The following is a 27,997-nucleotide window of genomic DNA, read 5'->3' on the forward strand; positions in this document are numbered from 1 at the left end:
CTGTCATCATCTACACGCAGTGCAGCGTCTGTCATCATCTACACGCAGTGCAGCGTCTGTCATCATCTACACGCAGTGCAGCGTCTGTCATCATCTACACGCAGTGCAGCGTCTGTCATCATCTACACGCAGTGCAGCGTCTGTCATCATCTACACGCAGTGCAGCGTCTGTCATCATCTACACGCAGTGCAGCGTCTGTCATCATCTACACGCAGTGCAGCGTCTGTCATCATCTACACGCAGTGCAGCGTCTCATCATCTACACGCAGTGCAGCGTCTGTCATCATCTACACGCAGTGCAGCGTCTGTCATCATCTACACGCAGTGCAGCGTCTGTCATCATCTACACGCAGTGCAGCGTCTGTCATCATCTACACGCAGTGCAGCGTCTGTCATCATCTACACGCAGTGCAGCGTCTGTCATCATCTACACGCAGTGCAGCGTCTGTCATCATCTACACGCAGTGCAGCGTCTGTCATCATCTACACGCAGTGCAGCGTCTGTCATCATCTACACGCAGTGCAGCGTCTGTCATCATCTACACGCAGTGCAGCGTCTGTCATCATCTACACGCAGTGCAGCGTCTGTCATCATCTACACGCAGTGCAGCGTCTGTCATCATCTACACGCAGTGCAGCGTCTGTCATCATCTACACGCAGTGCAGCGTCTGTCACCCTCTACCTGCAGTGCAGCGTCTGTCATCATCTACACGCAGTGCGGGGTCTGTCACCCTCTACCTGCAGTGCGGAGTCTGTCACCCTCTACCTGCAGTGCGGAGTCTGTCATCATCTACCTGCCCTCCACACGCAGTGCGGGGTCTGTCACCCTCTACCTGCAGTGCGGAGTCTGTCATCATCTACCTGCCCTCCACACGCAGTGCGGGGTCTGTCACCCTCTACCTGCAGTGCGGAGTCTGTCATCATCTACCTGCCCTCCACACGCAGTGCAGCGTCTGTCACCCTCTACCTGCCATTATACCACAAATATCCTCATGTACTAATGAAACCAACAGTGAGACTAACTGGTAAAAGGAAAATAATAATAATAATAATAATAATAATGAAGCTAATATTTTTTGCCTTCACTGTAATGGGAATTATAAAGGATTAGAACATCTGGCGATTTATCATTTGGAAACACCAGACGTTTACTGATATACCCCCAAGAATTTTACACAAGGGCTTCATGGTTTCAAAAAACATGTCCGCTTTCTCAAGTACCACACCTGTCCACGGCTTGTGTCCAGTATTGCAGCTCATCAGCGCCGCCATGTTGGGCCACAGAAGCAGGGCCTCATTCGCTTTATAGGGGACGTGACGTCCGACTACTCAGATTTGGATTTTTCATGTCTAAACCAGTCTACTTACATGCAGGAGGCCTCTCCATTAGAATAAATCGTACATTTAGCTCCATTCTGACACGGTCTGTAGATATCAAGACACTGGAAACCTGTGGAAAACATAACATATTACTTTAGAGAAAAAAAACAAAACAAACTCTAGGTATCCAACACGAGACAGAAAATATATACCAAATGTCCTGCACACACAAAAAGCTAATTTTGCAGGGGGGGGGGGGGGGGGGGGGACAGAAATGTGGATTTTACACACATTTCAATGATCAAATGTGAATATTCTCAATGTACAACAGCTCCTATCGTTGTGACTGAAACCAATCAGGCATGCTAAAAATTGGCTGTTAGACTGGCCCTAATGTGGTGATGACCGTGTCTAAACTGGAGGCATCCAGCTGCCAAAATACTTCTCATTCCACCCCCCACCCCCCCCCCCAGGAAATTAAAAAAAAAAAAAAAAAAAGGATCATGCACTTAAACAATATTTCATCATTATCCAGATACTCAAACTGTGCACAGAACTGTAGTGTACACCCGGCTGAATAATACTTTTTTAAAGTAAACAGATTAAAAAAATCTGCATTAAACATAGCCAGTGGCAGTGGTCACGGTCATCATTAAAATACAAAACTTCCAGCAGGCACCACTAGGGGGAGCTCACTGCACTCTGTTTTGCCCAGGAATTCAATAAAACTACCCAAAAAGCTCCCTCTAGTGGTGACTGGAGGCAGACAGAATTTTAGAATTTAAAAAGGAGTTCTCCACTATTGGACAACCCCTCGCTAAGTCATTTCAGCACCCCATATAAAATTAAAGCTATTCGATAATTACCTCCCACAGTCATGCAGTTCTTGCTGCTTTTCTCAGCAACAACAAAGTGACCGCTGCAGCTAATCAGCAACCGCTGATCGGCTGCAGCATTTACCATCTTCTTTATTTTTCACAAATCACAGTAATATATTTTCTATCTATCCCCTTTTAGTTTCCAAAATATTGGTTTAGGGTATTGTGCATGCGGTGTCTTTTTGGAAGTGAAACTCCAGGTTGAAGTGGAAGAGTGTGGAGATTTGGAGTAGGCTCTAAAGCTCAGTTTCTTCTCCAAAAAAAAAAAAACACAAAAAAACCTGAACCCTCTGTGTGAACATAGCCGTACTAATGGCTCTTCAAAAGACTAATTTGTCCACATTTCCGTCATTATGAAACGGTCTGCCCAAGCACCAGTAGACCGTGTTCAGACATCGCGACTGGGCAACTTATCCAGAGAATATCCAAAAATGTATGTATAATGATAGTGGATGGAAAGCGGCAATAATCCTAAAAGGACAAAAGGTATTTCCCCAAAATGGACCTTTTTAACCCACAGAAGAAGTGATCAATATCTGATCGCTTGGGGTCCTACTGGTGAAGCCTCCACTGATCACAAGTTTGAGGTTCCCGAGTTCCCCATTGAGGGGAGCAGTGGTGACATGTGCGCTATCAGTCTACCCTGATGTGTAAGGGCCCTTTACATATTAAACCTGGCAGGATCGGTCAATAGTAATATATTTGCATCTCCCAACTCTTCTGACAGATGACGTTAGGGAAGAGAAGGATCCGGAAAACATCATGACCGATCCTTTTGTTCTCCAGGAGATAAACCAAGTCCAGAGGAGTCTGGTAAAGGCTCTTTAATAGAGAACTCCGAAGCACTTGGCTGAGCGTTACTGAGTATGGGGGAGTTGAGAAAGATCCGCGAAGCGCTCGGACGATCATTATCAAGCATGGGGGAGTCAGGAGAGATCCGCGAAGGGCTCGGTTGAGCATTACTGAGTATGGGGAGACGGGAGAGATCAGAGGAGCACTGGGCTGAGCATTACCGAGTATGGGGGAGTTTGGAGAGATCTGCAGAGTGCTCCGGCCGAGCAGTACGGAATATGGGGGAGTTGGGAGAGATCTGCATTGTTTGTCTGAACAATATCAATCATCTAACGCAGACCTGGGCAAATTGCGGCCTGCGGGCCACATCCCATGGACCGAGACAGCCAAGGTGCTGGAAAACTGAGGTCCACGAGCTGCACCGCGCCCGTCCACTCGCTGTCCCCATCTTCATTGACTTCATTGGTGGAGGAGGGGCCTCCGTCCACTTCCTCCACCAATCAGCGTGTGAAACCGCTGACGTGATGATGTAATTTCATCACGTCAGCTGTGTGCTGCGAAGAGTCAGCGCACTGGAGGCAGGCAGACAAGCAGAGCGCCAGGGGACGGGACCGAGGCGAGTATGTGGTGTTCATTTTTCTTCATGTGTATGGGATGTTGGATGGGCATGGGGAGGCTGTGGGGGCGTCGTACTGCACAAGGGGAGGCTATGGGGGCATCGTACTGCACATGGGGAGACTATGGGGGCGTCGTACTGCACATGAGGAGGCTATGGGGGCGTCGTACTGCACATGGGGAGGCTATGGGGGCGTCGTGCTGCACATGGGGAGGCTATGGGGGCGTCGTGCTGCACATGGGGAGGCTATGGGGGCGTCGTGCTGCACATGGGGAGGCTATGGGGGCGTCGTGCTGCACATGGGGAGACTATGGGGGCGTCGTACTGCACATGAGGAGGCTATGGGGGCATTGTGCCGGACATGGGGAGGCTATGGGGGCGTTGTGCCGGACATGGGGAGGCTATGGGGGCGTTGTGCCGGACATGGGGAGGCTGCGTGGGGCTCACGGCGGCTGCGCGGGGCTCATGCAGTATATAAAGGGAGGCTGTGTGGGGGCTTTTACAGTATATAAAGGGGGCTCATATGATATACAGAAGGGGCTGTACTTGGGTTCAAATGATATTTAGGAGGATGTCCGCTTACTTAATTCTACTCGATATTAAGTGATATAATTAATATATCGATATTAATATTGAGTAGAATTAATTTTTGCCTATTGTTCGGCCCTTGAGAACAGTCACGGTCTCATGTGGCCCCTGTGGAAAATTAATGGCCCACTCCTCATCTAACGCGATTGGTGGCTGTAAAGGACTGATGGCGCTAGCTGAACATTGGGACCCCACGATTGCTAGAAAGGGTGGTGGTGGATGACGACAGTATATAAAAAAGAAAAACACAACAAGTTTCATCAAGATCTTAAGTTGTGACCTACAAATTGGCAGCCAGTAAAATAAAAAATTACTATAAAAGCCACTTCACACCCAAAATAATGACAAGCAATATATTTTAAAGCAGTTGTCAGCACTAATAAAACGGCAGCGAGTCGTGCTGGGACAGGGTTAATGGGACCGTTCAGTAATAATTTCTCTGTTTTGTTTTCGGGTGGGGAACCGTGGGAATGTTACACCTCCTCAGATTATTTACGGGGATACAAAAATTACGGGTGGGGTTTCGTTTTGTGGTTTATGTTAACCTGAAACCTTAGACACATACCTAGTATTGAGACGGGACAAAGGCTGCGTCAAGCCTATTGTGATCCTATAAGGCAGGGGTGGCGGTTACTCTATCTATAGGGGTTTCGGACACGGGGTTGTGCTTTTAGGACTGGCCTCTAGCACAAGCAAAACAAAAATCCTACTACACGAGACATCCAACACCGCGGCCTGCTCCGTGGCAGAACAAGCCGCCAGTAACACAAACTGTCAATACAATAAAAGTTTACGCCACACGACACGAAGGCAGAAAGTAAATAACTTTCCCACAAAATTTGGTAACATTAGGTGTCCATTCTTTATTGCTTTACATTTTCATTTTGCTTAATGTTCTTTATATAAAAAAAAAAAAAAATGAAATAAAAAAAATCCCCAAATTTACAAAAGATATTTGCATTTTAATCACGTAAAACACACAAAAGTAAAAAAAAAAAAAAAAGAAAGGTGGCGAGTAGTGAAGTTGTAAAAGGATCCAAGATGAAAGCTAGAAGCAAGGTGTGAACATGTTTAGGCGCGCTCCTGTCTGACATGAAGTTGACGAGATAAATATAAGGCAGAACAGCATTTAACGAGTTTTTCATCATCCAAAAACGTACACAGAAAAATATTTAACAGGGATTATCAGCTTTGAACAACCATGTGCGTTTTACGAGGGTCCCTCGGCCATGACTAGATTACATACAGGGTATCACACTCTTTGGATCTTCATCAGTAACCAGGTAAAGAGTCCAAGATCAAGTGTTCAGTATCAACACAGCGCTCCCCAGAGGGCAAATAAAGCATTACCCAGCTTTAATTAAAATCATGGTCATCCTGAGCAAGACACTATCCAAACAGTGTCTTTAATTAATCTGTTAGTAAGATCAACCCTCCCAGCCTTCAACTGCATGCAAGTATTTGAAATGCAAACCCATCTACCCCTTTATATCTTCCATCTGTCGCTGCATTCCTGACTAATTTGCATTTTCTTTCAGATGTAAACAAAATGTTAAAGGGAACCTGTCACCCCCAAAATCAAAGGTGAGCTAAGCCCACCAGCATCAGGGGCTTATCTACAGCATTCTGTAATGCTGTAGATAAGCCCCCAATGTATCCTGAAAGATGAGAAAAAGAGGTTAGATTATACTCACCTAGGGGCAGTCCCGGTCAGGTTCTGGTCCGATGGGCGTCGCGGTCCGGGGCCTCCCATCTTCTTACGATGACATCCTCTTCTTGTATTCACGCTGCGGCTCCGGCGTGCTTTGTCTGCCCTGTTGAGGGCAGAGCAAAGTACTGCAGTGCGCAGGTGCCCGGAAAGGTCAGAGAGGCCCGGCGCCTGCGCACTGCAGTACTTTGCGGACCGGACCGCGACGCCCATCGTACCGGGACCGCCCCTGGGCGAGTATAATCTAACTAACCTCTTTTTCTCATCTTTCAGGATACATCGGGGTCTTATCTACAGCATTACAGAATGCTGTAGATAAGCCCCTGATGCCGGTGGGCTTAGCTCACCTTTGATTTTGGGGGTGACAGGTTCCCTTTAAGGCTACTTCCACATTTCCGATGGGCCGACGGACGTTGTGAAATAACTGCAAGACGTGGGCAGCGGATGCAGTATTTCAACGCATCCGCTGCCCATTCTGCAGTCCGGGGAGGAGGGGGCGGAGTTACATTGAATTTTTTATGTGAGTCGCGTCCGCCAAAACACGACTGATCCGTTGCACGACAGATGCGACGTGTGCCCATCCGTCGCGATCCGTTGCTAATACAAGTCTATGGGCAAAAACGTATCCTGCAAGCACATTTGCAGGATTTGTTTTTTGCCCATAACGACGGATTGCGACAGAGGACAAAAGACAGAAGTGTGAAAGTAGCTTTAGTGTGCTAGGAGTGACGGAACCACCTAAGAAACAAAGTTTTTTCTTCACCCAGAACCAGGCTCTTTAGCTTCGATGATCGCTCGCTACCTGTCAGGCACCAGGTAAGAAAATCAGTAAACTATCAGGCAGGCCACAGAGCACGGTGCTAGGCGGGAGAAACAACCTCAGGAGGCAGAGACTTGAGAAATGCTTAGAACACTTAACATATAGTTTGCCAGAGTATGAAAATAATTACTCGGTAATGCAGCAACAGATAGAAGATATAAAAGGTGTCAACGGATTTACATTTCAAAGACCTATATGACATATGTGGTTTTAGAAGTGGGGTTGATCTTACTAACAGATTCCCCTTAAAAATCACATCAAACTCCAGTACAAGGATCTAAAAGGGAAAGAATAAAAAGGTTTCTTGAGAGAAAAAAAAAGGTACAAAATACAAATTTAAAAGTTGATTATTTGTATTCTCCCCTATCAGTGCCGAACACCTTAGATGGCCATCGAGAGTACCGTACATTGGACCCAGTAAAGGGTTGATGTGTTCTCTATGGGAAAGTATGGAATAAAGGTACACAGACTAACGTTTGCCAACCGAAAGCCGATATCTACAGATTCGGCAGAAAATCTAATGTGTCTAGGGGTGTCCCTTACTCACCCGACAAATGATGTCAGGGAGGTAAGGATCCAAAAAGCCCAGATTCAGACTGACAATCCTTTTGTTTGTTGAGAAATAAGCCACTGGCAGAGATGTCTGGCAGCGGCTCGCTCATAGAGAACACGAGCGTTCGGCAAAGTGAGTGGCTCGTCGGGCGAGATAGCTGCAGGAAGAATGATCAATCTTAAATCCCATGTGTAACATTTGGAAAGTCTGCGGTTCTACAGATTATAGGGTTCCGTGGACAATTTAGTAAGGGCACCGAGTCCTTTGTAAACCGCTTCAGTCATTCCAGTCTAAAAAAGGTAGGAAATTAGAAGTTGTGTCTTTTAGAAACATAAAAGGGGCCAATTGATGAAGTCTGGAGATTTGAGCTAGGCAAACAACGCTGGGGTAAAAGGAGTCAAATTCAGTAAGAGCCATGACCCTTTTAATTAATTTGGTGCATCTTTCAGCTGCCGAGTGCCAGAGATACTGTATATGTATTCCGGTCAGCAGACTGGAGAACATTTCTGCCACTTTGTGGTGTGAATGATAATTTATCATGTCAGGCAGTGCTTTGCCCGGCCTTACCATTAAACCTCACCCTGTCATCAAAAAAGTAAAAATAACACCAAAATTACGTAGCACAAAAATTTTGCAATTCTTTCATCTATGTTTTCTGGCGAAAACTGTTTGAGGACTTGGGGCCTAAAAGGGTGTAAGAAAAAAAGAAATGAAAGGAAAAAAGTTCAAAAGAATCAAGGCTGAATCAAAAAAGAGTGCAAATGTTAGAAGTCAAACAGAAGGGAAAAAAAAATATATATATAAAAGCCAGACCTGTGACTGAATACAAAGACGTAAGTGATCATAGGGGCCAAAAGGACGTAGGCGGAGGATGGAGGGAAACGGTGCAAAACTGCAGGTGGAGGAAACTGGGAAAATCTGAGCAATGAAGTGAAAAATCTCAACTTTTCAAGAGGAAAAGAAAAAAAAAAAAAGACTGAATCTGGAGAAGAAACAAATAAAGGGATATTTCACAAAATTAAGAGACAGCAGTAAAGAGAAAACTGGGGGGAAAAAAAAAAACTAAGTTGTGATCTATCTATACATTTTATTTTCGTCTTTGTACCACAGACATGAGCAGGAAACAATATGTCTATGCCTCTATTTGCCCTTGGTTAGTCAAATTTCCTGAGGGACGAGACAATCGCATTCATTGTCTTTTTCTCAAAATTTCAAGAACAATGAAGCGCTTTACATTTTACCTAATTTGGACAATTTCAAAATTCTAAAAATTACAAACATATGTGACCAAATATACACCACAAATGTGGGTTATTGTATACAAAAATTAATTGAAATCTTGAATTTTTTTTTTTTACAAACTGTATGAGGCAAAGATTCTGGCATCTGGCATTTCAGAATCGGTTACGATACTTCATGACGTGTCTCTCGCACAGAAATAGAAGGTATCTGATGCTCTCTGCACCCTGGAGAATGGTGAACTTGATCATCAAAGTTGCCTCATTTTCTCTAAGTTCTTGATTAACTTTTACAGGTAAAATTTGAAAAATGATTCACACAAGTACCACTAGGACCAGAAATGAAAGCGTTCTAGAAGACTCTATAAAGCCAAGTACAGCAGTGCCTTTAAAATGAAGGACTTTTTTGGGCTACTTGGACCTTGCAGATTGAGAAGACTTTGCGATGCGATAGAAGCCCCTATTCTCCAGGAAGACATAAGTAGGAGTGCATTAATTCTCGCACTTAAAGGGAATCTGTCAGTAGGGTCAACCCTCCTAAGCTGTCTATATGGGCCTGTAGCTCATCGGAAGCTGAATAAAATGACACCTTGATATCTGCAATCCGATGTCTTATTCCAGAGAAATCCACGTTTTTCTTAATATGTAAATGAACTGTTAAGATCTATGGGCCGGACATAGATCTCTCAGAGAATGTCATTATACATTATTATAAATGAATGGTGGCATTATCAGTGTGAGAGCTGTAGATCACGGGAACAGACTGTCAATCATTACAAGTCTCACACTGGTAATGCCCCTTTCATTAACAAGAAGCCTTGGAGGCAGATTCTCAGGGAGATCTATGTCCTCCTCGCAGATCTTAACGGCTCATTTACATATTAAGAAAAATGTGGATTTCTCTGGAATAAGACATCGGGTCGCAGATATTAAGGTATCATTTTATTCAGCTTCCCATGACCTACAGGCCCGTATAGACGGCTTCCAAGTGTTGATCCTACTGACAGATTCCCTTTAAGTCCACTGTGTTGATATGGCACTTTTCCACCAAGAATGGAATCAACTTATATTTATGAACTGGTTGATGTCCTAGTATAAAAGACACCCATACACGTTAGGACCTACTGATCATCTAGTGTGTATGTTGTCTGACAGACACCCCCCCCCCCCCCCCCCCCAAAAAAAATAAAAAAATAAAATAAAATTATTGGGGATTAGGGGTGTTGGGTTTTGGAGGGGTTTGATATTTGCTTCTTTCTTTCACCATTAAAAAAAAATAAATAATAATCTCAAAACACTTGACACTCCATCAATGGGTCTACGAGACAGTTGGTAGGAAAGATGGTCAGCCAAGTAAATATTTTAAAGGTAATTTTCCGGGAATATCTTGTCCCTTCCCATCTGCTTACACTAGGTTAAAAGTATAATCTCGGCCATTGGCTGAACGTTCATCCAGCAGATAGCCCTCTCTCCCCTACCACCCCATATACAGGGAGAGGGGATTGGGTCTGATCCTTCTCTCCCCGATATCTGTCGAAGTGCAAACATATCGAAAATTGGATCTGAAGTGCAAGTAGGATACTATAGAGTAGAAGATGCTGATCAGATTAATACACATTTTAATGGGAAAAGTTTTGATTAAACTTTTCTCATGAAAAATTCCGGTGTTTTATTCATAGAAATCTACGGTGCTTGTATGCACATGAGTCAGGTGGGCGGTCCTATTCAGTGACCTTGCATACATTGATATCAATCACTGAATAGGACCGCCCACTGGACTCTTCATTACTAACACCAGGGATTTCAATGAGTAAAACGCAAGTTATAAATATTTTTTTTACAACAATCCTATATATCATCCTGCTCAGCTTCTTCCCTATATATTATGGGACTGTACGTATAACGTGACAGGTTCCCTTTAAAGTGAATTTTGTGATTTTTTTTTATTTTTCAACTTATTTGCATCTGATCTATAGTTCCCACTCATCAACTTTTTAAGGTAAAGAGGACACTTGAATTAAACTCTCGAAATATAATATATATTCACCACACACACTCTCGAAATATAATAAAAATAATAAAAAATATTTTTATTATTTTATAACATCATCTTCATCTATCTAAAACACACACACAATATATAAAAGGAAACAAATGTGATTGATTTTTGATTTTCTATAGTTTTACAAGCCAACTATTGTGGGATTTCCACCCTCAAGATTCACAGAGTAACCTTCACCACTTGAACTTTTCTTTCTCTGAAGTTTTTTTTTTTTTTCCCCTCCTGGATCGCGTTACACACCCCCATGAAATGTACCCTTAGCGCTACGGAATAATTGTTTTTTAAACTGTGAAAGTTATATAGATTAATGCGCACAACATTGAGAGGAACAGCGCAGAGAGAAGGGTGGTGTCTGCAAAGAAAGGGAAGTAAAGCTTGTGTAAGTGGAGGAGGGTGAATAAGGTACAAAGACATTTAAAAAAAAAATCTGTAAAAAAAGAAAGCTCATTTAAAGTGCAAAAAAAAAAAAAATGGAAAAATAAATGTAATTTTTGTAAAAAAAAAATCTGAAAGTCTAAAAAAAAAAAAAAAAAAGCCGTTTTCTTTGTCTTTTGTTGTAATGATGCAGGGGGGGAAAAAAAAAAAAAAAAAGTCCTTTTTGCAGTTTTCTTCCCCTCTGTACAACGAGAAGCGCTGTGGTTTCCAGCATCTCTGGTTCTGCCTTTTTAATATGAGTTTGTGGGTTTCAGGCCGACCATTAAAGCCATACAAAAGGTTTCTCTTTTACAGAATTTAACCATGTAAAAACGTTTTCGATCTTCTCGGCTTTTAGTTTCCATGAAGAATTTCCAAATTCAACTACGTAGTCCAAGGACAGAGAGGAAAAAAAAAAAGTCACGTCCTATTCCCGCCGCCTAAGATTCATTACCTCAGAAGATTATACTAGTCTCCGCCATAGGATTTAGCTTTTACAGGGTTATTTTTCGCCCCCCTTCTCGACCTTTGCCGCCCCATCTTGTAGATGCAGCTTGCTGCAAAGCTCCTATTCCATCTTGGAGATTTTTTTTTTCCCCTCCTCTCGCCCACATCTCTTTCAATAGGGTCTTTTCTTTCCCCCCAAACCCAAGGTCCTCATTAAAATGCCAGAAGGGGAGAAAAGGGAAAAAAAAAGCCATATATAAAAACCATCCCCTACTCCATGAGAAATTTGAGTCCCGCTCTCCCCTCCTCCTGCTTTCCCAGACAGGCTTTTATAGGGGAGGGAAACATTCCCATAGAAGAAGGACGTGTGTATTGTTCCCCATCAGACTATAGAGGGGGGTTGGAATTAATAAGGGAATACAGCTCGGAATTATTTAACTCCATGTCTGCCAGACATATCCCCATCAGGAATTTGAAGGAATGTTTTACTGCGGTGAGGTCAAGAGAAACCTACATTCATGAAGCGGTTTTGGGTTTTGTTTCATTTTAATTTTTAGGTTTTTTTGCAGTTCCATAGATGAAAAAAAAAAGTTAATTGTTTGGGGGGGGGGGGGGAGGGTGTGTTTCTATCAGAATAACGTACTTTCTAATAAATTTTATGTTATTAGATCAGCGAGAAATTAGGATTTGCTTGGAAAACATGGCCCTGGTTGTAGCCGGTTGATGTTGACCAAATATCTCCTGTAGTGTGAAAATCTGCTAAGCAGTTCTAGCCCCCCCAAATTGTCACAAAACCTAACAAGGGTATGTGCACATAATGCCCCCCTCAGTGTATCCACTCTAAAACCTGCCTAAAAAAAAAGCCCCCCAAATTTGCAGTATTTTCCATCCAAAAAAGTCTTAGCTTCAGGATTCCGAAGAAGCCAAGCTGTTAAAAGAAGTGACCCGAGTATTCTTCAAGGGGCATCCAATCTTTAGATGCTCTATACTTTACAATATTAGCCTCCAAAAAGATGCCAGGGCGTTTTTGGGGCATCTTTTAGCTTTAAAAGACTAGTGATTTCTTCATTCTTGAATGGACTAAAACAAAAAAAACTCAGGAAATCACCATAAGGCCGCGGTCACACTTGCAAGTGCAATGCAAGAACCTCGCACGAGGCTCTCGCATCAATACCCGGCACTGCCGCCGGCTATGCAGCCGCACGCTCCATTCCCGAGTGCCGGCGACAGTGCCTGGTATTGAGGTGAGAGACTCGTGCGAGTTTCTCGCAATGCAATCGCAAGTGTGACCCCGGCCTAAAACAAAATTTTTAAAAAACACATCAGCACTCCTGGACGAATCTTACTCTTGAAAAGCATGCTGGTTTACCCAGCTTGAAACATCTAGTGAACACATCTTTAAGGCCCCATATACTTTAGACTAAACTGCCGCACGCGCCAATACTGACAGGTTCAACTGACGATCTAATGTGTATAGGGGCTCCGGTTGACTCATGGTCAGAAGAGACGTCGAACAGACGTGTCCGATTTTGGACTGCCGATCACATTGTTCTCCCTGAGATAAGCCGCCGGCCAATGTGCCAGTCGGTGGCTTTCTCACAGAGAACTCAGGAGCGCTGGGCCAAATGAGTGCTGGGATAACAGTCGAATAAACAATCCGCCAAAGAATCAATCTACAAACAGCCATCTCATGTGTATGGCCGGCTGTAGAATAGCCATCACAGCGAGGAACTCAATATATTTTTGCTTAAGATCCAGTGGATGATATAAATCTGTGACTGATAAGGACACCATTTTGGGTGTGATGAAAGATGAATCGGGTAATGAAGGAATACGAGGTCACAAGGGTGCAAAGGTAAATGTTAGGAGTAAGGTTAGGCGTGGCTCCAGAAGAAAGGTCTGAGGTGCAGGAAAGGTCAGAGGCTGGACGGAATTTTATTGTTCATTAGCACAATAGTCAAGGAGTGTCCAAAGGGTAATGGCAAACAAACTCCATAGTCAAGTCTCATAAGGCACAAAGGTAGACAGACAAGCCATCTCAGGCACTACTCCCTGTGTTGGATTTTTTTTTTTTTTTTCAGCCTACGATGCCCAAACCAGGGCATATCATTGGCCAAAAATAATCCAAGATGGCCAATCTGTGTTTGGCACGACGACCATGCCCCCCATGCACATTAGCTAAAAGTCATCCAAACCTACTTATTTCGACTGACCACCTAATATGTATGGGGGCTCTCGACGACTCTTCCCTGACAGATAATGTCGTAAGAGAAAAATGATCCAGCCTGCTGATATTCGAAGGCAGATTAAACACAACAGGATTTTTTGGCTGACAGACTATTATATTTATTATTATAGCGCCATTTATTCCATGTGAGGAGGGGTAAACATAATGAAAACAAGTACAGTAATCTTAGACAACACGAGCCACGACTGGTACATGAGGAGAGAGGATCCTGCCCATGAGGGCTCACAATCTACAAGGGATGGGTGAGGATACAGTAGGTGAGGATAGAGCTGGTCGTGCAGTGGTTTGGTCGGTCGGTGGTTACTGCAGGTTGTAGGCTTGTCGGAAGAGCTGGGTCTTCAGGTTCTTTTTGAAGGTTTCCATGGTAGGAGAGAGTCTGATATGTTGTGGTAGAGAGTTCCAAAGTAGGGGTGATGTGCGGGAGAGATAATTGAATATGTATGGGGGCCGGTTCTTTTCCCGATTTTTTTTTCTCTGAACCTTGGCATAAATAGAAGCCTTCTGTCACAGGTATAGGTCATTAGAGGAAGAATTCCTAATCCCCATTAAAAAGGTTCTTTACTCAATCCTTAAAAGGATTGAATGGACCAACAAAAAAAAAATAAGTCCAATAATTTGCATGGCTCTTAAAATTTTAACAGAACTATTTATAAGCTTCCCAGACCCTAAATTCAGCGTGATGGTGTAAACTGTATACATAGTACAAGTCATCCATTAAGGTGAGGTATGGCAGGAAGTAGCAATCAAAGTACGGTAACCAACTTTTAGCATTTTGTCTTCTCGGAGAAGCAGTTCTGGAACTTGTACCTACATTTGTCTTTAATAGAGGAGGTTATTTTTTACCATCCAATTGCTTGGTAAAATTAAGCAGTAAAGAAGAAATAATGGCACATAAAAACATGCCGATAAAAGAACGATTTTTGCAATCAGCATTGGACTTTGCTCAAATCTCATTTTTGTCTACATCAAAAGGACCTCCAATGTTTGAGGGTTTTTTTTTTTTTAAACTATGGGATAATCATGTACTCTACTGTACACCTATACAGTGACTAATTAAAATAGAAGCTTCCATCAGAGGTATACATCAGAGAAAACTCCGACTACCTACATAACTCGGACATTCCCAAAATCAAGATGTGAACACTAAAGTCAAATTCTGACGTCCCCCCCATGGTTCAAGTACAGTGATGTCCAAACCGGTCTGAGTTTAACACCCTCATACATGCCTACGAGTCTGTGGAGTTCGGGTGAGAAGACCAGAGGCTAGTCTGGACATCTCAGCCCATACCTTATACCAGTTTTCCGCGTTTGGAACATGAACTCTGAAATAAATTCCAGCAAAGTAGAAAAACAAACAAACATTGGATTGGACCAGAAAATTGTCAACCCCAACGCCCACGTCACTGCCTTTTAGGCCCTGTGTACAAACAGCTCCATGCACTGCTATACAAGGTCCATCATGTGCCATATGTCAGAAATATTCTTCCATAGAAGCAAAAAATGAATCCGTCCCACCGCTGTGTGCATGAGACCTCCTTAGACTGAAATCTCAACAGGGCAGAATTACGATGGAAAAAAAAAAATACAGGGCGGTGACCACTCTAATGAGCTTCTACCAGCGACGAGTCAACAGCTGACTCATGGCTGGATCAATGTAAAAGCTCAGACTAAACGACGCTATAAAAAAAAAAAAAAAGTCACCATATACATTAGATTGCTGTTAGCCGTACGATCAGCCAGCCGGCAGCCATATTGGCCAGCGCTCCTGTGTTCTTTATGAGAGAGCCGTCGTCAGGCATGTATGGTGACTGCTTATTTCTGTGAGGAAATACGATCAACAGTTAAAAAAAAGCCACTGACATGCTGGATCAGTATTTTCCCCGACAATCAATTCGATCCCATCAATATAGTCTAAAGGACTTGGGTATTCTGGTTACATGAAAGCTGAGCAGCAGTACTCAATGTCAAGCAGCAGCCGCAAAAGCAACCATGAATCTTGGATGCATAAAAAGAGATAAAATCCCGCAATCCCAAAGTATTATTACCCCTTTATAAATCACTGTTGAGGCCACAGCTAGAATATGGGATCCAGTTTTGGGCTCCACGTTTTACAAAGGATATTCAGAAGCTAGTGTCAGTTTAAAGGTGGGCAACTAGATTATTACAAGGGATGGAAGGCCTCTCATACGAGGAGATGTTGGAAAAGTTGGGCTTATTTAGCTTAGAGAAAAAAAAGTCTCAGAGGAGATCTCATTTATATGTATACATATATGTGTGATCAGCACAAAGGACAAGGGGGCACTCATTACGGGTGGAAGAAAGGCGATTCCGGCAGCTAAATAGGAAAGGGTTCTTTACAGTTAGAGCAGTCAGACTGTGGAATGCCGACCACAAGAGCTAGTAATGGCCGACACTAAGGGTACCTTTACACAGTGCAATTTTGATCGCTACGACGGCACGATTCGTGACGTTGCAGCGTCGTATGATTATCGCTCCAGCGTCGTAGACTGCGGTCACACGTTGCAATACACAGCGCTGGAGCGATAATTTCATGACGTATTTGCGATGTAGAAGCCGTTGGTTACTGTGCGCACATCGTATACAACCTGTGTCACACGATGCAATCATGCCGCCACAGCGGGACACTAGACGACGAAAGAAAGTTTCAAACGATCTGCTACGACGTACGATTCTCAGCGGGGATCCGGATCGCAGTAGCGTGTCAGACACTACGATATCGTAAATGCATCGCTGGAACGTCACAAATCGTGCCGTCGTAGCGATCAAAATTGCACTGTGTAAAGGTACCCTAACAGCTGGATGATTTCCTCAGTACACAACATTGTGGGTTATAGTTAATTTAGTGACAAAATATATAATTGGTGGAGAAAGGTTGAACTTGATGGACCGAGGTCTTTTTTCAACCAGTAACTATGTATGTGTGTGGAAGGGGCCTATATCTGAGCAGCCTTATTGCCTGCTCAAGATGGCATCATTCTCATCATGTGGGATAAACTATTTTAAGGTTTCAAAAATCTGATTAATATAGCACAATGGAGTCAAGAAAAGTGATGTGTGCAGGAAGATCAGTCACTTTGCGCCTTCTCCCCAGACCGTTAACCCGAGACAGGCTGGTTGCATGGGATGTGCCGGCTAACAAAGACTACAGTTGTTAGACAATGTCTCCATGGCAACCAGTTTAAACTGATCTGCAATTCAAATCAGGGCTGGCGCTATGAGAACAGCTGCCGTATTAATCAGATTTTTCGGAAGACAAAGAACTAGAAATCAGAACTACTAGGCCTTATATACCTCAGCGATTTATGCTCACTACGATTCATTTTTTTTAGCTCACATTCCTTTACATAAGGGTAGGCCTGCCTTTAGGTGACGAATGTTCTCTAAAAAAAAGAAAAATGAACCACCCAGATTAATTACATGAGGTGAGTCATCATCCAAAATGATCACCTTCACATGCCAATAATATTCTTTTAACACGGCATCAACGAGACTGGATAAATCTAATATGCTCTATTCTGGGAATGTCATAAAAACCCATATAAAATTGTGTGTATTTTTTTTTTTTTTTTTTTTTTTTATAATCTAAAGGGTTTATCCAGGTAACAATCTTTTAATTGGTGCAGGCCTGACTGTTGGGAAACGCACTGATCAGCAGAGCAAGACAATTTCATCCCCGGTTGAATATCGCTCGACCGCTGCTCCATTTTCTATGGGGTCTCCTAACGCTGCACTCATTTTTTTTATTTTTTTCACAGAAAACCCGTAGAGAATGAATGTAGCCGTTGTCTATCATCTGACCTCAAACGTCGTTTTGTAACGGGGAAAAAAAAAAAATTCCCTGTTGTGGAGAAAAATCCCCCAATCTGCAGATCGGTGCAGGTCCCAGTGGTCGGACCGCCACCGGTCATCACCTATCCTGATTGATAGGTGACAACTTGTTTGCATGGAGAACCCCTTTAACTCAAAATCTCTAGCCGTTTTCGCAAAGAAATATCCAGAAGATAAGGCCATGTGCACATGAAGTTTTTACAAGGCCGAGCTTTCTGGCAGAAACATGAAACACTGCTAAGTTAGGGAGATTTGAGGAGTTTTTCATTTCCTGAAGCAGTTTTTAGGAGTTTTTGAGGCATTTTTTGCATCCCTTTGATTGGAAATTGGAGAGCTGGCAACAGATTCCATCAAGAGACCGTTCAAGACGCGACAAGGACTTTTTCCACCTAATGTCCGCTCTACCGCGACATCTTGTAGAGGGGAAAAAAAATGGTTTCAGTCACAGAAAAAAGTGACGATCGGTGCGGGTCAAGTGATCGGACACCCACCAATCAATAAGTTTACACATTTCCTATAGATAGAAAAAGGAATCTGAACTCCCAGGTCCTCTGAAAAAAAATTATTTGCAAGTAGTTCGGTAGATCATGGTCCCAAATATCCACCGTACATCAACACAGAAGAAAACAAAAAAACTAATTGATCTGTAGCTTTAATTGTATTCTCATCCACGTGAAAGGTGCACATTCCGCATTCTTCTAGAGTGCATAGCTTTACGCACAAAAAAAAAAAAAAAAATAGTCCTGTGCTTTTGGATCAATGTGAATTGTTCTTTTCTGCTCAGCTGTAAAACACCAGTCTGGCATCACCCTCGTCCTAGATCTGCCCTCCATCTCCAAGCCGCTTTACAAAAATCCTTGACTGCTAAAGGAGTACTGTAATTGTACTGAGCCCAGAGACTGGCATCTTACACAACAGTAATATAGTAAATAAGTGCATATTAAATGCGATTTTGCGTCATAAATCGCTGGCAGGGCTATTACACAATGAGGACTGACTGTAACAGGAAGGCCGCTGTTACTCAATTTTCAGCAAGCCCTTCCCCGCACGGTGACAGTCGCTGTCATGTACTGATCTGGAGTGATTAAAAAATTAAAATATGATGACTGGATTTCCTGACACGCTGGCTCAGAGCAATTCGTCCCCGCCGACGGCCTATTTCCTCTGCAGGCAGCAGGAGGGTGCTAGGTATATAGGAAGTGGTGATAAGCAGCGCTGAGGCCCCAGGCAGCGCACACACCTCAGCTACAAGACTTTTACCCAAGGACACAAGTAACGCGATCTGCTGAGAAACAACCAAGAGGACCATCCAAAAATTGTAAGCGAAAACGGGCAACTACAATCCTCAAGTTACCCCAAAAGGTCAGGATTTGGGGATATTCCATAGAAAGACCACCCCATAACCACGACCAAAAAAACTTATTAATGTATCACCTCAGTATAACAAGAAAATCTTGAAAACATGACCTGTCGGGTGTAACTAAGGACTGAACTTCAGAAAAACTTATGTAGTTAGATGTAGAAAAAGAAAATATCATAGGAAAATACAGGTCCTTCTCAAAAAATTAGCATATAGTGTTAAATTTCATTATTTACCATAATGTAATGATTACAATTAAACTTTCATATATTATAGATTCATTATCCACCAACTGAAATTTGTCAGGTCTTTTATTGTTTTAATACTGATGATTTTGGCATACAACTCCTGATAACCCAAAAAACCTGTCTCAATAAATTAGCATATTTCAACCGTCCAATCAAATAAAAGTGTTTTTTAATAACAAACAAAAAAACCATCAAATAATAATGTTCAGTTATGCACTCAATACTTGGTCGGGAATCCTTTGGCAGAAATGACTGCTTCAATGCGGCGTGGCATGGAGGCAATCAGCCTGTGACACTGCTGAGATGTTATGGAGGCCCAGGATGCTTCAATAGCGGCCTTAAGCTCATCCAGAGTGTTGGGTCTTGCGTCTCTCAACTTTCTCTTCACAATATCCCACAGATTCTCTATGGGGTTCAGGTCAGAAGAGTTGGCAGGCCAATTGAGCACAGTAATACCATGGTCAGTAAACCATTTACCAGTGGTTTTGGCACTGTGAGCAGGTGCCAGGAAGCATGAAGTGCTCCAAAATCTCCTGATAGCTAGCTGCATTGACCCTGCCCTTGATGAAACACAGTGGACCAACACCAGCAGCTGACATGGCACCCCACACCATCACTGACTGTGGGTACTTGACACTGGACTTCAGGCATTTTGGCATTTCCTTCTCCCCAGTCTTCCTCCAGACTCTGGCACCTTGATTTCCGAATGACATGCAAAATTTGCTTTCATCAGAAAAAAGTACTTGGGACCACTTAGCAACAGTCCAGTGCTGCTTCTCTGTAGCCCAGGTCAGGCGCTTCTGCCGCTGTTTATGGTTCAAAAGTGGCTTTACCTGGGGAATGCGGCACCTGTAGCCCATTTCCTGCACACGCCTGTGCACGGTGGCTCTGGATGTTTCCACACCAGACTCAGTCCACTGCTTCCTCAGGTTCCCCAAGGTCTGGAATCGGTCCTTCTCCACAATCTTCCTCAGGGTCCGGTCACCTCTTCTCGTTGTACAGCGTTTTCTGCCACATTTTTTCCTTCCAACAGACTTACCATTGAGGTGCCTTGATACAGCACTCTGGGAACAGCCTATTTGTTGAGAAATTTCTTTCTGGGTCTTACCCTCTTGCTTGAGGGTGTCAATGATGGCCTTCTTGACATCTGTCAGGTCGCTAGTCTTACCCATGATGGGGGTTTTGAGTAATGAACCAGGCAGGGAGTTTTTAAAAGCCTCAGGTATCTTTTGCATGTGTTTAAAGTTAATTAGTTGATTCAGAAGATTAGGGTAATAGGTCGTTTAGAGAACCTTTTCTTGATATGCTAATTTATTGAGACAGGTTTTTTGGGTTATCAGGAGTTGTAGGCCAAAATCATCAGTATTAAAACAATAAAAGACCTGACAAATTTCAGTTGGTGGATAATGAATCTATAATATATGAAAGTTTAATTGTAATCAATACATTATGGTAAATAATGAAATTTAACACTATATGCTAATTTTTTGAGAAGGACCTGTAGGTAAGCCTGGTGTTTGGGGTGGACATCCCTTACCGTATCAAAGGGGTGTCCCATGCACTCATAACACTATGAAGCACACAAAAACTGTTTTCAGTGTATGTTCCCTGATCAAACTTAAAGATTATCTGGTGAAAAGTTTGCAGCAAAATGCAGTACAGAATTAAAGGGAACCTGTCACCTGAATTTGGCGGCACCAGTTTTGGGTCATATGGGCGGGGTTTTCAGGTGTTTGATTCACCCTTTCCTTACTCGCTGGCTGCATGCTGGCTGCAAAATTGGATTGAAGTTTATTCTCTGTCCTCCGGAGTACACGCCTGCGCAAAGCAATATTGCCTTGCGCAGGCGTGTACTCCGGAGGACAGAGAATGAACTTCAATCCAATACTGCGGCCAGCATGCAGCCAGCGAGTAAGGAAAGGGTGAATCAAACACCCGAAAACCCCGCCCATATGACCCAAAACTGGTCCTGCCAAATTCAGGTAACAGGTTCCCTTTAAGGGGTCTTCACACCCCCCCCACAAAAAAAGAAAATCCTGCAAACCACACTACTTTGCTGAAGACCATAAAAATGTTGTATTAATTAGTTTTCGTAGTTTAGTCTCTCCGGGTCAGGAACTTGGCTTAATTATGCAAAGAGCACACTGCGTCTTTCCACAGTCCACATTATTTGGTGAGAGCATTTCCCATAGGCCTCCTGTTTCACTGTATGGGAAAACGCAAATTTCACTTTTCTTTATAGAGAGCCACTGCAAAGAAACGTATACAACGCAGGACCCTATGGCGCTCGGATGTATAGGTGTCCATCCAGTCTGTGGCCACTCTCAGGAGCTTAACTCCTAAGCATACAAGCCTAAGGGCCCCTTCACACTGGTCGATTCTGCTACGATTACGACGCATTTGCGTCATATTCGACATCGCAGTACGAGCTCGTAGCCAGCGGTCACACTCTACGATGTTAACGCTTTTTCTGACGTAGTTGCGATGTGAACGTCACGCGTCGCAATCGTACGCTACCCTTCACACCGCCATAGTCCTACGACTCCGAGCGTGACGTATTACCAGCATGGGCGTGCTAAAACGTCACGCCCAATCAGGAGACAGGTATGCGGAAGCCCAACCCACGTAGTCGCATTACGAGCTCGTATGACCGCCGTCACATACTACGATTTCGACCGCCACAGCGAGACATTTACGACGAAAGAAAGTTCTGCTCTTTCTTTCACATCGTACGATGCTGGGCTGCGTCGCAAATCGTAACGCCATGTCACACTTTGCAACCTCGGAACGAGGACGGATAAACGTCACAAATCGAACGCTCGTTCAGACTTTGATTGCACAGTGTGAAGGGGCCCTAACAGTGGGCGCAAACGCAGTATGTACTAGCCTAATTCCTATCTCCGCCAAGAAAGACTGCAATAACGCTTTATTAAAGTCTCCAAAAGATCACTATCTTAACTAGATTCTTTCCTAAAAGATCTTCTTTGAGCAGATCACCCTAGAAGAACAGGGCTAGGGTCAGGGGATCTGTACATTCCGACACACTGATTTTTACTATGTAGGGCATGGACTGCGTAGTCAGTACTTTACAAATGTCCTTAGCCCATCCAAACTTAGTTGACTTGCTCTCAACCCTATCGGGTATCTTAACTTGTTATTGGTAGGCATAAACATTAGACTAACGTTGACTGAATGGCGGAACTTGCCCGACCATCCATTGCGTGTTAGGTTATTGGCCAATGCTTGTTGGGAAATTCGGGGGTTGAGAATGGATTGGACATGTTGACTTTCAACTTTCTCAAGGCGTGTCTACATTGAGGATACATGCCCGCTTAACCAAATTGTATTAAAATTTTACGACGTTAACTCAGCAATCAAGATCTAGAAAAGCTAGGCGACAACCAAAACACCAGTCGTTCCAACTTCAAATGTGGTGGTCATAAAGATTTTCAAGACCTCTGCCAACCGGTTAATTCATAAGAATTTACAGACCAAGTATATAAAGACATCAGTTAACAAAATTAAGCTAATTTGAAAATCCGAAGATTTAGAAGCTGGAATAGTGTAATTGTCTTGGACCAAAGGCAATTTGTTCCACTAGTCTTGAAAAAAATAAATAAATAAATAAATGATCACATCTGAGAGAGCCACTGTTTTGTTAGGAGAAAGAAACCTACTGGTGACCACCTGGTGGGCTAAATATATCTGGCAGGTGCACCTAGAGAAGCTTTATAGCATGAGGAGCCCAAAGAGCATAGTGACTGTCATGGACAAGAGGGATATTGGGGTTAACTGTGGACAAACCTAAATTTTTAGATTTTAAAGTCAAGTTAGCCTTTTTAAACTTAAGAGATATAGGTCCAAGAAGGAGTCAGTCAACTAATAGGTTTATTCATGCATGTTATTGGTGTTTTCAAAAGGGCTAGCGGGAAGTAAGATTGAGTTGCCCTAGCTGAGACCGAGAAGCGCAGCCATGGAAACTAATGTTTAACGGAGCGCTCACTGAACAAAATGAAAACGTGGGGCGCCCATGCTCATCAGATGAGCTGGCACCGGGCAACAGTATGGATCCCAGCCAAGATGGTCGAATACATTACTTTTTATTCTTGCAAAAGAAAGGTTGAGGGAAAGTAGGGGAGATGTTACACAAAGCAACCTATCCTCTGGCACATTCTGATCAATGACCGAGACAACAGCCCATAGGGCGCTTTTCTGGGGGCCCCACCATACGCCTACAGAAATTAGTAGCAGGAACCTCGCAACCGATCCTCTCAGGAAATAAGCCAGCTGCTTCTTGGCATAAAAGATCTGCTTTAAGGAACATGTGCTCATAAAAAGGCGGCATATTTTACCCAGATAGGGAAGACACTCGCCATCGCCAGAAAATGTGACTTTAAAAAAAAAAAGGAGTTGTCTCAGTATAGGTGGCATAGCGCTATGATGTGCTACCAATGTCTCATCAGCAAAGGTCCAACTTCTAACATCCCCAACTGTGTTACTTTGTCTTTCATCGGTTTTGTTTAGCCTTCTGTGGTCGACCACATGGTCAACCGTGCACAGTAATGGGCAAGCCTTAAAAAAAAAAAAAGGTTCAAGCAGAGTCAATATGGCACAGAGGTTCTAAGCGTGGCTGCTAACCGTATTTCCAAGCAATATGCCACCAATGACTATCCCCTCTAAGTTTACTCTTCAAGTTATAGCTCTGTTTGGGAAGGTTGAATTACACCAAAAAGGTGTGGAAACCCAGTTTTCCTACGGCTGACAAATCCAAGTCTGACCATTTATAAAAGAAACAAAAATCGGGTCTTTAATTTGCTACTCAGGAATACCAAAAATATTGGTGACAGATTCTGCTAAATAAAGTCAGTTGCAGTGATATACTTAGGTCACCCAACTTTAATAGAAATTTAAACTACTTAAAAGAGAATTCAGAACAAGACTTTTACGTCAGGTAGAAGAAAAATTAGCAAGTGAAAGGTCTTCTATTTTATCTACGTGACGTAAAAGTCACTGTTCTCCTGAATCTGGCGCTGTTTTTACTGTGTTCCTGCTCCTTCCTGTTCCTAAGATATGGCCCTCTCTTGCTTGTATATAAATCTAGTCTTTTTAGCCATTTGGGCGTGATCCTCAAGAAGACTGCCTCAGAGAAGAGTTGAGAACCACGCCCACATGGAAAAGCTAGTCTATTTATGTACAAAGAGAGGGCCGTATCTCAGGAATGTCAAGGAGCAGGAACAAAAGATAAACAGCGCCAGAATCAGGAGAACAGCAATTTTTACGTCAAGTAGAAAAAAAAATAGCAAGTCACAGGTCTTCTATTTTTTCTACCGGACGTAAAAGTCACTGTTCTCCTGAATCCGGCGCGGTTTTTACTTTGTACCTGCTCCTTTCCATTCCTGAGATATGGCCCTTTCTTCCCTGTACATAAAGCTAGTCTGTTTATCCATGTGGGAGTGGTACTCTACTCTCCTCGGAGGCAGTCTTTTTGAGGAACATTGTTATGATCCGGTGACCTTGGAGCCGCATAAAACTTTCTCTGGAGTAGGTGGAAACTGTACTGACCGCAAATCCTGAACTAACACCGCAACTAGAAGTAGCCGTGGGGTGGGCCTAACAGACCCTAGACACCTCGACACAGCCGGAGGACTAAATACCCCTATAGATGGAAATGGGAAAACTACCTTGCCTCAGAGCAGAACCCCAAAGGATAGGCAGCCCCCCACGAATAATGACTGAGTAGGAGAAGAAAATACACACGCAGGTAGAAAACAGGATTTAGCAAAAGAGGCCACTCTAGCTAAATAGGAAAGGATAGTACAGAATACTAGGCGGTCAGTAATAAAACCCTTCCAAAAATATCCACCGCAGATAATACAAAAAATTCCACAATCTAACTAAAGACGTGGAATGAATATCTGCAACCCCAGAGAATCCAACAAGACTGAGAAAATACTGACACAATCTAAGCTGGACAAGAAAACACAAAAGAATAGCACTGAATCATGAAGCAAACAGCATGTGTGCCACAGAAACAAAACCAGACACTTATCTTTGCTGATTTGGCAGAAAGGCAGGAGGAACAAGGCAGAGGTCCCAACACCAATTGACAACTGGCAAGGACTAATGAATCCTGCACACCTAAATACCCCAGTCAGAACTGCAATCAGCAGACACACCTGACCAGGACTGCAACCCAGGGACAACTGCATTACCACCTACTACCACCGGAGGGAGCCCAAAAGCAGAATTCACAACAGAACATGCCCAAATGGCTAGAAATACTAGATTTATATACAAAGAAGAGAGGGCCATATCTTGGGAACAGAGAGGCTCAGGAACATAAGAAAAACAATGCTGGAAACAGGAGAACGGCGGCATTTACACCAGGTAAAAAAAATTACACATTTGTATTAAGTGACAGGTCCTCTAAGGAATTTCGATTTCTACAAAAGTTGGTTGACTACTAATATATATATCATTCCTATTGTCACTCAACTTTGATATGTTCTATTTAAAAAGTAGATTAGATTTTAGTCACATTATTATTTTTTTACCTGGTGTAACTGCTGCTGTCTTCCGGTATCTGGTGCGGTTTATCTTTTGTTCCTTCACCACTCCATTCCTGAGCTATGGCCCCCTCTTCCCTGTAAATGAAGCCACTTTTAGCCATCTGGGTGTAGTCCTCATTAAAACTGACCCTATGAATACCACGCCCAATTGGCTATAAAAAAAAAATTGGACTTACACACTGGGTAGAGGAGGCCATATTTTAGGAATGGAAAGGAGCAGGAACAAAAGAAAAACAGCACCCGATTCAGGAGAACAGCGGCATTTCCACCAGTTAAAATGTTTAATTGTGAGGTTAAATGAGTTTAAAAAAAATAATAATTACAAGGTTCGTTAGGCGGCAACTTGCCAATGGCCAAGCATCTATTAGATATTAAACCTCAGTAGTAACAGCTTTATTAGCAGAGGTAGTTCTGCTTTTTTTAATATACCTGCTATATACCCGTCACTCAGAACCTGGCAAAACAAATGCATATAAAGCCAAAATAAAATATTATTACCCCTTTATTATATTTACCAACCAAAAGGGGAAGTACCATTGCCCAACTGTTTTTTTTTTTCCCCTCCGACACAAAGCGGCTTTTTTTTTTTTTTTTTTTTAATGAAACTCGGCTAAAAATCTCAATATTCTGGACTATGAAATGTTCTAGAACATAAAAAGAAAAGATAAATCCAGGAAGATCATAAAGATTTAACTTATAATTAGTCATGAGCGAGGGTGCTCAGATAAGGTGCTATCCAAGTATCTTCGGCGTGCTCGAATACTATGTTCGAGTCCCTGCAGTTGCCTGACTCATGGCTGTTAGGCAATCCCTGCATGTGTTGTGGCTGTTGAACAGCCGGGAGATATGCAACTGCCGGGACTGGAACATAGTATTCGAGCACGCTAGCTCATCACGACTCAATGTCCAGTCTGTTTTCGGTCCTGTTGGACTTTCCAACTTCTGGACTAAGATTGCATGCATTATAAGTCTTAAGTTGGTCATTAGCCTTGGCAGGGGCACAGGCTACAGGATGGCACCCATGTGGCCAGCGAAAAGAACTTCAGTAGAAAAACCCAACAATGAACTTCAATAGTGAGGCACAACAACAAACTCCGAGAAGAATGCCAGGGTCCTAGCAGCCCATTAGTATTCTGTGCCAGTCAACAAGAAAGTAGGGCAGCATCTGGCAGCTGTCTTTGTCTCTCCACCAGGCAGAAAATGATGTGTAAATCGGCTATTGATGAAACCGTTTAGCTTCGATCGGACAAAAGTGTCAATATTTTTCACAATTAGAATACCTAAGGAAACGGTTGCGAATACAGACCCAGACTCGTCTTCCACCAAAGACTGATCAATCATGGCTAAAAGGGTTCTCAACTCAGGGCAACCCCCTTGTCCATGGGCTTCAAGACATCGTAGATAAAAATAATCGGCATTACTGAAAAAAAGGTGTCTCCATCCAAGAGGACCTGACATCACCACGTAATAAGCTGCAATACCACATACAACCTGTGGCCTGCGGTGGCACAGTCAGCAAGAAGATATTGTTTTTCGAATAGTGAGACTCATAATAGACAACATTTTTCATGTACAAACAATAAACACAATATAATTTAACACATTTCAACAGTTACAGGAGGAGTGAAGGCCCTGTTCCAAAGCTTACAATCTATAAATGCTAAATATTTTCTAGAGACCCGCCACCTCTAAATTCACCACACCCCATTACCAGTACTGTTGAAGGACTTAAAGGGTTATTCCCAAAATCACAGGTTACCCCGCATTTGTAATTTGATAGGAGATAACTTGCTGATCGCAGGGGGTCAGGCCACTTGGACACCCAGTGATCACGATATTGGGGCCCTGGAACCTCAAAAACCTGGTTCGGCAGCACTAGAATGGAGGGAAGGTGCGCATGCGCGACCTCTATTCATTGCACACCCTGCGATCGTGAGATCGGGGCTCTGGCACCTCGAGACTGTGGCTCAGCTGTCCTTGAACGAAGCGAAGGTGCGCATGCGTGATATCTATTCATTGGCACCCTGCGATCACAAGATAAGAGCTCTGGAACCTCAAGACTGTGGGTCAGCTGTTCTTGAATGAAGCGAAGGTGCGCATGCGTGACCTCTATTCATGGGAAACCCAGCGATCGCAAGATCGGGAATCTGGAACCTCGAGACTGTGGCTCAGCTGTCCTTGAATGAAGGGAAGGTGCGCATGCGCAACCTCTACTCATTGGACACCCAGCGATCACGAGATAAGAGCTTTGACACCTCGAGAATATGGCTTGGATGGCCTTGAAC

The 27,997-nt window shown here is 43.3% G+C and overlaps 1 protein-coding gene across 1 annotated transcript in view; it reads right to left on the reverse strand.

Annotated features, from left to right (window-relative positions):
* NOTCH3 (notch receptor 3) overlaps positions 1 to 27,997 on the reverse strand; it is a 91,594-nt gene that overhangs the window by 46,595 nt on the left and 17,002 nt on the right. Inside the window, exon 2 of the mRNA XM_077262301.1 lies at positions 1,371 to 1,452. Within this exon, the coding sequence (XP_077118416.1) occupies positions 1,371 to 1,452 (82 nt within the window). The remainder of the gene's footprint in view (positions 1 to 1,370; positions 1,453 to 27,997) is intronic.

Source organism: Ranitomeya variabilis, chromosome 5, assembly GCF_051348905.1.
Source record: "Ranitomeya variabilis isolate aRanVar5 chromosome 5, aRanVar5.hap1, whole genome shotgun sequence".
NCBI lineage: Eukaryota > Metazoa > Chordata > Amphibia > Anura > Dendrobatidae > Ranitomeya > Ranitomeya variabilis.